The sequence below is a fragment of the Spinacia oleracea genome, chromosome 4 (genome assembly GCF_020520425.1).
Source record: "Spinacia oleracea cultivar Varoflay chromosome 4, BTI_SOV_V1, whole genome shotgun sequence".
NCBI lineage: Eukaryota > Viridiplantae > Streptophyta > Magnoliopsida > Caryophyllales > Amaranthaceae > Spinacia > Spinacia oleracea.
In genome coordinates this window covers 31,548,267-31,562,726 of record NC_079490.1, presented here as the reverse complement: position 1 = coordinate 31,562,726, position 14,460 = coordinate 31,548,267, and the positions used below count along the sequence as shown (strand labels likewise).

The window sequence follows — 14,460 nt, the reverse complement described above, 5'->3', positions numbered from 1 at the left end:
ATTTTCATCTTCAAGTTAATACTCTTTGAATTTCGACTTTAATTTCAATGAAGAACCAAACTTCAAATACATTTTCAATCAGGTGAAAATTGGGAATATTGGGAAAAATAATTCAAACAGTTCTCTATAAGTTGGTACCATCCCTAATCTCCCCTTATCTTTCTCTCTCATATGGACGATTTTGTTCTGGTTTCTTTCTCTCTCCTGTTGGAAGCAAGAACATTTTCTGGTTTCTTTCTCTATCCTGTAAAGGGAACAGAGGAACTCTTGCTTTAATCGAAGGAATTTCGTGTAAATATTTCCCTCCAACTTTTCGCGGAAAACTTTGCTGCAAATTGTCGAAATTTTCCCACCATGTTTTCCCCCTTCAAATTTCAGGGGATCCCGTTCCCCGTTACGGTGCAAAAGTACTATTCCAGCTCATTTTAAAGACTTCTCCAGTATAATTTAACCAGTTTATATTATTATAATGGTACTTGTGTCCATTTTGGACGCAAGTCATTATGGGCTGAGAAACCCTCCAATAGGGAAAGCAATTAAATTTTAAATATGGATTAATGGATATGTGTGATGTTACAACTTACAAAGATACCACAAATGTGAAAATAGAAAAGCCACAAATGACTAGCCAACTCCACTGGAAAAGCAACAGCCAACAGGCCATCCTACAGCCATGTCTCCATCTTCAATACCACATCCCAATTTCGGCTACCCACATTCCTACTTTTGTCCTGTTCAACAAATAAAAAGATCCTGAATTTCGGCCTAAATTAAAATTCTCTAGCTTAATTTTAATTTTCCCTCCATAAACCCATGATTATCTCAGCCATTGGTTCAATACCCATCAGTTATCTCAACCATTGGTCACAAATTTGCTGGAAAAACTATCTTTTTTTTTCAATTTTAATTTTATAGTTGCAGCTTTGATTTTCTTCGGCATAGTATTTTTCTTGGTTTTGTGGAGCCCAGCACACTACTAACTGCTAAGCTCTACATCACTTTCTGTTAATGGGGTTCCTAGAAAATGCTACAATTCTAGTATTTTTCTATAATATTCTAAGTTTCTAACTATCCCAAGTTTGAAGGGTATTTCCATTTCTCCAGTTGGGGTGGTTTCAGAGAACTTTGCTGCTATTACTGGCAATAGATAGGCATTTTTGCAGTGAATTCTATATTGTTTTAGCTTTTGGGTAATTGAACAAACTATGGAATCAGTACTTACTTTCAGGGTATTTCCTAGTTTCCCTAAAAGTTTAGGGTATAGACCTGGGTTTGGAGGTAGAGTTATGTGTAATCTAGGTGGTGAGAATTCAACAGTTTTGTACCCAGATAGTGTTAGTGTGAATGGTGCTTCTGTTGTTAAGGAAATTGAGAAAGTTGGGTCTGCAATTGCTGGAGTAAATGGGCATGTAGGAAGCATTGGTGGAGGGAAAAGAAGAGGCAAGGAAGTAGATTCTAAACAACTAGAAGTGTTATGGGATGATGGGTTTGGGTCTGTAAGTATGAAGGACTATCTTGATATTGCTAAAGAGATGATCAAGCCGGATGGTGGACCGCCTCGGTGGTTTAGCCCTGTTGAATGTGGCCGCCCTTTGAAGGGTTCTCCTTTGCTTCTGTTTTTGCCTGGTAATTTCAGCCTGACCCTTGCCCTGTGTATGTGTGTGTTTGCACACACGCACTGATTATGTATCATAAATTTGTTTGATATGTTATGGAAAAATCTTATTCAAAGCTATTTTATAGATGATTGGTTTTAACTTGAGCTGATATTCACAAATTTGTACATTGATACAGGTATGGATGGTGTTGGGTTGGGTCTCATTTTGCACCACAAGGCCCTAGGAAAGTAAGTTTGGTTGGTCTCCTGCAATTATATCAATGCTTTGAGTTTTCAGTACAAGATAATGTTCAGTTGCAGAAGGTAGCTAAGTTTGGAAAGAAATCTAACTATACATTGGGTTATAATAAAATTTCTTGTGATGTGGTGGCAAATGCAAAGATTGAACTATGTTCGCAACATTTGAATTTGTTATAAAGGTCCTAATGTTGAGTTTACAATAGGGACCTTGGTATTAAAAAACCATATTCCTGTTTCTGAATTTGGGGTGCATCTATCTGACTATCTTATCCCAAATTCTTGCTGTAGGGTATTCGAGGTACGGTGTTTGCATGTTCCTGTTTATGATAGGACACCATTTGAAGGTACACATATATTCTTAGTTATTTTGGGTTTTACTACTTTTTAACAATCTGTAATGTGCTGAAAATGATTACTGTTATACTCTTTCCGTTCATTAATTTTCTTCACATCATGTTTGCACAGAGATTAATAAAATGATATAGTAGTGTTAGTGGAGTACAAATTTGGAAGTATAAAAGACTGTAAGGTGGAGACTTGGAGAAAGAACCAAGGGTTGATATGTAGAGAGAAGAGTAGACACCATAATGTATTTATTTTACTCAGAATAGTATGTAAATAATTTCAGGCTAACCATCAGAAGAAATGGTGAAGAAAATTAAGTGAAAAAGGGAGTATATAGAGCTGCTTTGTAGCTGTTGTGGTGTCTTCTTAGATCAACTGTGTTTTTTCCTTTTAAAAAAAGTCAGTCTGTATCACATCCTTGGGGCTTTAGGTACTATTTTATGTGCATAGTGCTTACATTTTGAAGAAGTTTCTTTGAAAATACATTGGGAGGTTACCGTAAAACGAGATTTTTTAAGAGGGAACAATGTTCACCTTAATCAGTATGCAAATTTGCTGGAGGACAAAGTCATTCAAGTTGAATGAATTAGTCTGGGTTGGGCTTGTTAAGGAAATTTATGCTGTTAAGAAATGCATATCTTAGTTTCAAGTTCTGGAAGGGGTAGGAGGGTGACTTGGCTATGTAGTTGGTACTCTGTAGAGGTCTTCTAAGTATGATGCACAATGGAAATATGCGTGTTCTCTTGCCAGAACTCGTATATTCTTCTCACTTCTCAGGACAAAGTAGTTTTTGTAAAACTTGGTATATCATACTTCCTCCATTTTTTTTAATTGCACCATCTAAGATTTCACGCTTGCCAATGCACTATTTTAACCATTAATATCTCTCATTATACATTTTAAAAAATTTAATAATTTGAAAGTATATTTGGAGACGAATCTCGCAAGATCCCACATGAAATATTTTTCCTTACATATAAATCACAAAAAATAACTATATAAGAATATTGGAATAGTGCTAGAACCCAGATGGTGCAATTTTAAAAAAATGGAGGAAGTATATGGTTATTGCAAGCTTGTAAAACTCATATATTAAAAACATGTGATGTGGATATATAATCTGAGCAGAAGCATCCTAATTCTTAAAGTTCCTTCCTCTATTGTTGTGAAGGGTTAGTGGAAGTCGTTGAACGAGTAGTTCGGGAGGAGCATGCTTCATCTCCAAACAAGCCCATTTATCTGGTCGGTGATTCCCTTGGAGGATGTCTAGCTCTTGCTGTTGCTGCTCGTAATCCGATGGTTGACTTGGTTTTGATACTTGCTAATCCTGGTCAGTCAGTAGAGATGCATGAATGTTAGCTGGTCTCATCGTTGCTTGCTTCTGTTTAAACATTTTTGATTGATAATTTGATGTTTTCTCAATCTGAGGAACTTGATAGCAACATCACTGGAGCGAAGCCAGCTTAAACCTTTGTTTCCTATCTTGGAGGCATTGCCGGATGAGCTTCACAATGCAGTTCCGTATCTCCTTAGTTTTGTTATGGGTATGTACCAATTTCATTGTACCTATGCTTTGTCCCATTTGTGAATGAATTTACATCGTGGGTTAGGTATATCAATCATGCCTAACTTAACATCATAGGATCCGTAGAAACTTGGAATGTCTTTTCATGCATGCAAGTTACGTCCTCATCAAAATCTTATTAGCTATTGCGATAAACTATACTGTGCAAGAAGAAAACCAGAGCTCACCCGGGACAATGCCGAATGATTAATCATTTGTGCTGCATGTTAGTTAGGATAACTTTTTTAACTGCTTTTGCAGCCATACATAAAGAAGCTACGAGTAATCCTGCCTTTTCCAAAAGAGAATGCTTCTCTATGTGCTGCTGCGTGTTTCAATACTCTTGTACTTTTTCCTGATATTCTCAGAGAACCCATTTTTGCAATGCAACTCTGTTTTCTCTGGTCAAGAACTGTTGTGCACTAATCCAAAGCAGAGAACTTCCTGCTTTAACAAATATGAAGCGATATATAGAAATAAATGGTCATTAGTTTTTCAGTAATATTGCTCATTACAAAAATGTGTAGTGCGGAAATTTTGTGCTCCATTAATCTGTTAGTAATCTTAGTAGTGAATTTGTTAATAGTTGCTGTCAATACAAAATTTAGCTTATGAAGACTGTTGGGGTGGTGCCCATATATATAAGGAGGGCACAGGACAAAAAACTGTCAAACTATCAGGATCTGTTTATCTAACAAACTTAAGAAAAATCAAGTGTTGCTCAGAAGTCAGACCCTATAACTTCACTACAGCTATACAAAAGCCTCAAAATAAGGATTTTAAACCTTGACGTAGAAAAGTCAAGTATTTGCCCGTAGTTTAAATTCTTTTTGGCTAAGGAATGGATTTTTGTTTTTTTGGTGTAGATAGAACCACTTAAAACCTATTCGCTTCCTTCCATGAAGTAGAAGATGGTCGTCCCCTTGTCGTCCCGTTATCGATTTTGGGTCAATTGGAAACAACCTCTCTGCAATTGCAGGGGTAAGGTTGTGTACGTCCGACCCCCCTTATCCCGTTTCTTGCGGGAGCCTCTTTGAGGCAATGGGGGTAATGAACGGTGTAGATAGAGCCACTAAGGGCAAGGCGACAATTGATGTAGACGGGATTCGATCTCAGGTCTTGGGTACTACCCCTCAAGACTTTACCACCTAAGCTAGTTGACATCCACAAGGAATGAATTTTTGTGAGATAGGAGAACTTTTTTTTGTAGTATAGTTGTTGCCCGTTGGTTAGTCTTCACGGAGCTTACTCCGAATTGGGGCTGGGGTTTGGTCGATGCTATTCTACAATTCCATCGTTCTTTTTTTTATCTCATTGTTGTCGTCCAGGAGGTTTGTACTTCACCCAAAAAGGTGATTCAGGTTGGCCGCATGGTTTTCTTTCCTAATAAATAAAAATTACTACTCCCTCCGTCCCGGAATACTTGACCTGTTTTCCATATCGGGCCGTCCCTTAATACTTGACCTGTTTCTAAAAATGGAAATATTCTAACAATATTATATTATTTCTCACTCCACCCCTATTAACCCACCTACCCCCTACTCCATGCAAAAAATAATTAAATATTCAACCCCTACTCTCCCCCAACCCCACCTCTTAACTCACCTCCCACTAACTACATTAAAATAATACCCCACTTTCAACTTCTACCTATTAAATTAAATAAGTCAATTCAAGTCCCTTAAACTCTGTGTCGGTCAAACCGGGTCGAGTATTCCGGGACGGAGGGAGTATTTCTCTACAATCCTCCTTATTCGGGTCTCCAAATTTCTGGGAGCTTACTTGTGGCTCCTGTCATCATCAAGTGTATATTAATTTGTTAATGTAATGAGCAAATACACTACCTTTTTCTTGAACATAAAAAGTTGATGAACTATTTCTACATTGATCCAGGTGAGCCTGTGAAGATGGCAATGGCCAATGTTGACAAGAAGCTTCCTCCTAGTCCAATGCTTCGGCAATTGTCTGAGAATCTCACTGCTTTGTTGCCACGGCTTTCTGTAAGATTCTTATGTCCGTTGTTTTTCTTGATTATTGCTTTACACTTTTACCAACCAACTTATGGCCTTCCCAGTTCCCACACATACCTGTATATTGCAACTTTGCAAAGCATTCAATTAGATAGTTATGTTGCACGGATGTGGAAAGAAGAATAAAAAACACATTCACAGGGAAACACTGACACAAATAGGCAACAAATTGCAAAAAATAGGTTACTTGAGTTAGTTTGATTTATTTAAAGAGATAATTAAGAAAGAATAGACTATTTGTGGCTCTAAAGATCTTCAAGGAGAAACAGGAAGTCAACCTTCGTGAAAGTTTCTGTGCATCAAAGTTAAATGGTATATTGATTAAATCACCACGGTTTATTAGTAATTGTGATTCTAAATGTTGAGTATCACTTGCAAATATTATTCTTGTCTTCTTGAGATGTTGTTCACTTCAATTAACGTGTATGACTGGGTTTAATGCTTTAGGGTATAGAATCCACTCTAGGATATAGCAGAGTCCAATTTTTGCTGTATGGGGTACTCTATTGGCACATTGTAGACAATAATCTATGAGCCCAACAAGAACTGTAACACATTTATTAGCATGCTACAAATAAATATCCTGTCTGATTTATTAAACACTATTTGAGTAGTGAAAACACATTTGACAACCTGTCATTACAGATTGACTTGCTTTTACATTAAAAAGAAAACAAAAATTGGTTTGACAGATTGACTTGTACATTTAAAAGAATAATCTAAAAGGTTTTTGCAACTTCTTCTTTTGTATTTGTATATAGGACATTTACGGATTTACCCATCGTTTATGATAATTTCTGATCTAGTTGAGAGCATGGATTAAACTTGACTATATATCTCTTATTTCCTTCCCAGGTTATATCTGATCTTATTCCCAAGGACACACTTATTTGGAAGCTTAAGCTGCTGAAATCAGCTGCTGCATATGCAAATTCTCGCCTGCATGCTGTCAAAGCTGAGGTGCTAATGCTTGCTAGGTTTGTCAGTGAAGTGTTCATTTTTAAATTATCTATTTGACTTGGGAAATGTTATGGTAGGAAAGGATCAAAAGAGGTTGCATATTTGTCAAAATTAATTTAATTGGGATTATAGTATTTTAGATAAGATACTTTGACTGGAACATAACAAAATGTATTATCCCCCATCCCCTACTAAAATAACCACAGAAGTGCTTGTGATTTGAGCTGGATAAGCGTTATCACAATTGAGAAACTACATAATTGAGCTGTGACACAATTACGTTCTTTGTCTGGTTAAGTAGCGGGGGTGTTCTGGCACTACTTTTATTATTTTAGCATGTAACTTCCTGGCTATTGTGTATCAACAATCATCGAAGAGGACTTTTGGTCGTCAGAAGTCCTAGTTATGGTCTGGTTCTTTTTCTATCAGTAAATTTTTATCTAATGCGCAAATCAAGTGTTATTCTGTTGTGTTGTAACATTGTTGTGCGGCAATATTTTTAGTGGGTGCTTTGTTACAACCTAGTTATAACCTTACAACCCACTCTTAATTTTTAATACTTGATGTATAATTATTGTGCATTCTCCTGTTCAGTTTAAAGGACAACATGCTTCCTAGTGGAGATGAAGGAAAAAGACTTTCGAGGTTGCTGAAAAATTGTGAAGTTCGAACCTTCAAAGATAATGGGCATACACTTTTGCTGGTAGGTTTTTCTATAGTACTAGTCCGTAGCTAAAGCTCTGTTCAATCAACCCCAATCAAATTTGATTTTTTTTCTAATATGATCTGATGTGATTTCTCTACTACTGCTGAGAAATATTTTTTCTATAATATAGAAAATAAAGTTTAGTTGTTCGACGGCTCCTATCTATACCATATGGGTTAGCAAAGTTCCATTTCCTTACTCATTCCAATAGAACTTTCCTGTCATTCCCATGTCATTACCAAGTTACCAGAATTGTCAATAACAACTAAACTCGTTTTGCATCAGCCTACAAATTTGTAACTGCATCCATCCTTGTATTCAAAAGATCTTCTGTCTGGTTATAAGATACAGAAGATAACAATAACATAACCTATATAATGGCTGCTGCAACCAATGAAACAGTGGGATTAATTTGTCTGAGGTATTTTGATGTTTGCTGCGGCATGATGACTTGGCATTATCAGTTTGATGAGCTCCAATACTTGTAGTGATGTAGCACAAACTTGCTGCAACTTATACTATAACTACTAACTAGTAGTATAAGTCAATTTTTTATTTTTTATTATGCAATCTGCAAAGGTTAAAGTAACCGGGTAAGTAAACATTTGGTGTGTACTGTCTTGCTTTAAATTAGACTGAAATTTATTTTGTCACAGTCATTAAATGTTGACAAAAGTACTTAACATTGTTATGATTGTGGATGGTACTTAATTTTCACCCTAGGATAAAGTACTACTGACCATGTACTGCATTCATGGAACAGGAAGATGGCATCAATCTACTCACTGTCATCAAAGCCACTGGAAAATATCGTCGTTCAAGAAGGCTTGATTATGTCGCTGACTTTGTACCTCCGAGTCTGTCAGAATTCAAATTTGGGTTTGATCAATACAGTGGGTAAGAATCAAAGTTACACATACATTCTTTATATGTTACAGACCATTTAATCTTTATTATGAAATACTCCCTCCGTCTCTAAAAGATTGCTCCATAGAGCAAAGTTCACTTTATTAATTTTGGGTGTTTTTAATGGACAACCAGTTTATGGCTGGAGAAGGTGGAACATCACAGTCTCCAGACTTGCTAACTTTCAACATCACTTATTGTCATTTTGTTTTGTTATAGATGTCTTTAATCACTTCAAATTCTGCTGCTTTTTTTCAGTTTTTTTTTTTTTTGTTTTTTTTGGGGTAAGCAAGTCAAAAAAAATAATTATTGCAATCCAAAGAACAAATACAACCTATGAATTCCTAGTACCACGAATCATCTAGGATGAACCCTGGAGAAGGAACCCAGCAAACTACTTAGGTTACCAACCTCTAGAAAGAAAACATACATAGTTCAGAGGAGCAAAGTTACAAACTTACAATTGCACTTCTAAAACCTCAAACCAATCTTTGTCTGTATCTGTTATCTTTGTAATTGTAAGACCTATAGCATTAACTCTATGCTTTACATCAAATTGAATTTTCTTTACAATATTACCTATACACCACAATTGCTGGTGCCATAAGACATTATTTCTGGCCTTCTATATCTGATATATCACAGCCAAAACACATACACGGAAAATGCTCCATTTGAATCTTGACGTGATTTTTCTGGCAAACCTTACTGCACCTTTCAGGGTCTGAATCTGCACACCCATATCAATCCATTGAGAAATTATCTCCCGGCATTTCCTACTGTATATATACAGTCAAAGAAAATGTGAGAATGACTTTTGGTTCCAGTTCCACATAAGAGACAGGAACAATCACTGTTAATGCCATGCTTTTGCAGCCTGTCTCTTGTCTCCAACTTGTTATTCATAGCCAACCATGCAATAAATCTGTGTTTCGGGATAGCATTCCTCTCCCATACAACATTATCCCAATTACACCTTTCGGCTGGAGGATTCAATCCATTATGAACCTTTCTGATCACAAACTTACTCCCCTCCCCAAGTTGAGCAAGGCCCATTACACTCTTCCAGCTTCTCTTTAACTGCGGAAATCTTCCTCCAATACCAACTACTGGAACTGTTAGGAGTATAAGACCACCAGTCTTGATTTTTTTATGTATTGCTTTCACCCATTGAATCCAAATATTTTCTTGCTTTGAAGCTATATCCCAGACATGCTTTCCTACTACAGCTATATTCCAAAGCTCAGTATCCCTTAGTCCCAGATCACCCTCTTTTTTCTTTTTGCACACCATGTCCCATGCTATGTAACCGGGAGCATTAAAATCAATCTCCCCCTTAGTTTAAAAAAGCGCGCCCAAGGCGCGCCTAGACGCAAGGCTCACCTAGGCTCAGCCTTCGGCGCCTTGAGCTCTCCAGGCTCACTGATGTCAACCAGGCGCGCGCCTTCGTGCGCCTTTGTGCGCCTTAGGTAAGGCGCAAGGCGCACGCCTTGTGCGCCATCAGTCTTCAGGCGCGGTAGGATGACGTGGATATTTTATTTACATTTTTTTTTCTTTTTTAATGATATAAACACACCCCATGTGACCTATCAACAGTCATATCTCTACAACCTTAGCTTTTTGGGTAGTGGAAGTAGCATAATATGAGTTAATTTTCATATTTCCAGCTTGTAATTACCATGGAAGGTTCTAATTCTGGCACTCCATCGACGGGATCACGCAATGCTTATGAACCGACAAGAAAATATGGGACTCCAATAGAAATATCTTGTTTTGAGTATAAATTGTGTTAATTTTTTTCTATATCGAATTTTAAGGTTTATTAGAAAATTATGTGCGCCTTGTATCCAAAAGGCGCGCGCCTGAGCCTTGCACCTTGCGCCTAGAGTCCATGACCCTTGTGCGCCTTAGTGCGCCTTGCGCCTTTTTAAACTAAGATCTCCCCATGCCAGAGATATGACCTACATGGCTACATTCGAGTTCATAGTCTTCAAACTGCTTTAGGAGGGATTAGAATTTGTGCCCAATATACTTGGATGCTAAGGAGCACTGAATTAACAAGTTGCAGCCTACCAGCAAATGATGCATTTCTAGAACTCCATATCTTAACCCTTGCACACGTTTTATCAACCAAATTTTCACATTCTGCTGCCAAAATATTCTTTGAGCAAATAGGCATTCCCTGGTATCTAGAAGGAAGACTTCCTTTTGAGAAGCCTGTCATGCTTAAGATGTTCTGATTTGTGCTTTCATAGTTTCATCCATTCCACAATGGTAGACATTAGACTTATCGGGGCTTGCTTTTAAACCAGTTGTGTTAGAGAAAATATTATACCCTTTCATCAATAATTGTACTGATCTTGCTTCCCCTTTGCAACACAAAATTATATCATCCGCAAAATAAAGGTGAGAAAGATTTAAGGCCCTACACCTAGGGTGAAAGTTGAAGTCTTTAATTTCCCTCACCACTCTCAGTATTTTAGACAAATATACTCAACACACTTCACAAAGAGGAGTGGAGAAAGGGGGTCTCCTTGTCTCAACCTTCTTTTGGAGGGATAGAAACCGTGCATTGAGCCATTTATCATTAAGGAAAAGGTCGGAGAGATAACTTTGTAGGGAACTTCAGAGCTAGCAATTAGCATCATTTCTTCTAGAAAATCCCATTCTAAAGTGTCATAAGCTTTTATCATATCAAGCTTTTTTCCAGTTTTATGTTCTCTTTTTTTTCTTTTCCAGTACTTTAGATTCATGGTGGGGTTTAAAAAGGCGGGGGGGGGGGGGGGGGGGGGGGGGTAATTACTTATGAATCCGTTTGTTAATTTGATGATCTTTTATGCTCTTTTGTGTGCATAGTCTTGTTCATATTTATTCCCCTTTAAGCTAAGATTCTTTGTTGATGCTGCCTTGGCATGATGAGTATTCAGTTGCAAAAAATTTGCTATCTGACATCTTTTATACTTATTGGTTGCCTACGTTTTATATGAACTTCAGATGGCTTCAGTATTATGCCAGTCCTGTGATGTATTCAACCTTAGGAGATGGAAAGATAGTGCAAGGTCTCAGTGGAGTGCCCAGTGAGGGTCCTGTCATATATGTTGGTTATCATATGTTGATGGGTTTGGAGCTCTCTGGCCTTGTTGAAGGATTTTTAAGGGAGAAGGAAATCATGGTTAGAGGTTTAGCTCACCCAGCATTATTTGCTTCAAGCTCGTCAAACAATGAATTGTCATCTTTTGATTACACAAGAGTATTTGGTGCGGTACCTGTGACTGCCAGCAACTTATTTAAATTGCTTTCAACAAAGTCACACATACTTCTTTATCCTGGTGGAGCACGCGAGGCTCTGCATTACAAGGTAATTAGAGTTTATTAAACTGGTTTTTCTTATTTCTGCATTACATGTTGGAAAAGTGATCATCTGAAATGTCCATGGTCTGGTATCATTAACCTTATCCACCTGAGCTCAGAAACATATATTCACTCCAGCTTGGGGTTCTTAAAATGCTGCACGCTTGCTTCTATATGATTGACGCAATTAGGTCTTAAACTCTTAATCAAGAATATGGATGATGGTTATATCACTATTCCATTTGGACAGTCTCAGAGTAGTGATTCATATAATAAAAGCTTATATGGAGGTGTATGGTATTGCTGACCATGAGAGTTATTATTCGTTTGTAGGGTGAAGCATACAAGTTATTTTGGCCTGACCGGCCAGAATTTGTACGGATGGCTGCAAAATTCAATGCCACAATTGTACCTTTTGGAGTTGTCGGGGAAGATGATGTAGCAGAGGTACCCTCTTACTTTCAGTATTATAATACTGACATTTATAATCACTACTTGTAGAAATTATCAGTTACAGTGGTCAATGGTTTTGGTAATTAATATCATAGGTTCGACTTTGGGGAGAGTTGAATTCTTTTGGTAGTTTAGATGGTTTAATCTCAAGAGGGTTGTTCTGAGACCTCGAAATCTGGGATTGAAATTGGTTCCATCAGCTTTTGTGACTTAATAAGATAAAAACATGTTTAGCTCAATGCACTGGACGAATATGTGCATGTTATACTTAAGAATCATCTTATATGTATTTGTCTCCTCTGGGTGGCATTATCCAGGCGGCATTTATCTTTGAGCAATGCACCTTCATTTCTTTTTTGTTTTCAGGGTTTCCTTTTGTCATGAAAGTAGAATTATGATTTATGATACCACATTGTCCACAAACCCGTGAAGATATCCCAATTCGATTTCAATTCTTTCACCCTGTCAAAGTTTATTCCATACTATACCACCTGCCCAATGACGCATTCATATGTTCTTACTTGGAGAGCCTATGTAAAACTCTATGTCATCTAGGAAATACTATTACTGCCAAATTGATCTATATATGACCCAAAGCATATCAAATGATATTATCTACCCATTGCCATCCCTACCCGAGAGGCTACTGGTAAGCCTACTTCACAGCAGATGAAACAGAGGATATTTTAGGGAGACGTTGTCTGGTCTATCATGAAAATTCATGTGATGCTGAAAGTAGTATAAATTCAATTTTTGCTTGATTGATCTATATGAGTATTATATGACCCAGCGGACATCATACAGTAGTTGCGGTGCTGTAAGTTTGTAACTTCGGTGTCCCTAATCAGGTTCCTGCCTAAGATAGAATAAGGGGTGTCAGATAATCTGACCTGGGGAAAATATCATCAGTAGGCTATTTAGCCTTAATTTTCTATACTGTTGCAACCCGTCTGTTTCTATAAGAACCTTGACTTAAAAGGCAGTTAGCAGAGTACAATATAAAAGAGATGTTACTAATTTGATCGTTGATTTATGCAGTTGGCCCTCGACTACAATGATTTGATGAAAATCCCTGTGGTGAATGAGCTTGTTCGACAAAATGCTAATGACACAGTGAAAGTGAGGTATGTGAATCCCCATTTTTATTTAATTATTAACCAGTCTTGTTCTTTTCACTTGAAATCCTCGTGAACTTCTAAACATTTTGTTCTCAACTTAAACTCTAAACTCTATATACATGTTATTGTGATCACAGGAACATCGATGAAGGGGAGGTTGGGAATGAAAACCTCTTCATTCCGGGACTTCTTCCCAAGATACCTGGCCGCTTTTACTATCTCTTTGGTAAGCCGATTGAAACGCAAGGGAGAGAGGAACTTCTTAAAGATAAAAAGAGTGCAGAAGAATTGTATATGCAGATTAAGTCTGAAGTAGAATCAAATATAGATTATTTACTGAACAAGAGAGAAGATGATCCTTACAGAAGTATTATTGACAGAACCATTTATCGGTTGTTATCTACCCCTGCACACGATGTGCCTTCATTTACCCCATAAACGAAGAGGGGACTAAAGGTACACATGATTTTTGACTGTATGATATAAAGAAAATGTATATATTCAATATTTTTAATGATTTATATAAAGCATCTATTTTTTTATCCCGTATTAATTTTTGCATCGATTTTGATTTTCTACAAAATAGTAACATGTTCATATTTGAGATCATATTTGGATGGTACCAACGAAGAATTTTGTTTCAGCAGATAAAATTACATTCGTAATAAGGTGTAACTTCGTTATCATCGACATCGGGTGTAAATTCGGTATCATCGACATTCCATGAAGCAAAGATTAACTGCGACATGATTCAATATCATCGCAATTCATTCAATCGACCAAAGAATATTTAGAACAATATAAGGGGAAGAAAGATGAAAGAGAATAACTTCATATCTGGGAAGCATTCTCTTTACATTGTAAACTCAGACGAAAATATAATAATTAAAATTTGAATTTGAATTTCAAATGGGTTGAAAAATTTCAAGCTGACTAGGATGTGACTGGGACAACAGTGACCATTAGAAGCCAAGGGTAAGCTGAGTGGACTTACAACAACGTAACACTACTCAAGGTATGAATTATGATTGCCTTAAATAACACATACTTTAATTGTAAAATTGCTCTAGAATATTTTGTTATTTTTTTAAAAATAATTTGCGTGTATTGTGTTGGGAATTAACATATACATAATATAATTTAAGAATAATCGAGGTATGATTTCATGA

General features: G+C 36.9%; 1 protein-coding gene across 2 annotated transcripts; it reads left to right on the top strand.

Annotated features, from left to right (window-relative positions):
• The first annotated feature begins 638 nt into the window (after nucleotides 1-638).
• LOC110778109 (phytyl ester synthase 1, chloroplastic-like) lies at nucleotides 639-14,460 on the top strand. Of its 2 annotated transcripts, XM_056843759.1 has the most exons (14): nucleotides 639-1,626; nucleotides 1,795-1,846; nucleotides 2,147-2,202; nucleotides 3,375-3,533; nucleotides 3,643-3,747; nucleotides 5,661-5,767; nucleotides 6,653-6,774; nucleotides 7,352-7,460; nucleotides 8,227-8,360; nucleotides 11,364-11,727; nucleotides 12,054-12,167; nucleotides 13,212-13,297; nucleotides 13,429-13,747; nucleotides 13,939-14,460. In XM_056843759.1, the coding sequence occupies exons 1-13, from the start codon at nucleotides 1,206-1,208 to the stop codon at nucleotides 13,727-13,729; spliced, it is 2,130 nt and encodes a 709-aa protein (XP_056699737.1). In that variant the 5' UTR covers nucleotides 639-1,205; the 3' UTR covers nucleotides 13,730-13,747; nucleotides 13,939-14,460. The 2 variants fall into 2 exon arrangements, with proteins under 2 accessions (XP_056699737.1, XP_021838359.1); XM_021982667.2 differs by lacking the exon at nucleotides 13,939-14,460 and having other exon boundaries at nucleotides 13,429-13,844.

Excerpts from the sequence above, each read along its gene's own strand:
- LOC110778109 (XM_056843759.1), top strand. The coding sequence starts at position 1,206 with ATGGAATCAGTACTTACTTTCAGGGTATTTCCTAGTTTCCCTAAAAGT. Across the intron at positions 2,203-3,374 it reads TGATAGGACACCATTTGAAG|GGTTAGTGGAAGTCGTTGAA; the intron begins GTACACATATAT and ends ATTGTTGTGAAG. Across the intron at positions 5,768-6,652 it reads CTTTGTTGCCACGGCTTTCT|GTTATATCTGATCTTATTCC; the intron begins GTAAGATTCTTA and ends TTTCCTTCCCAG.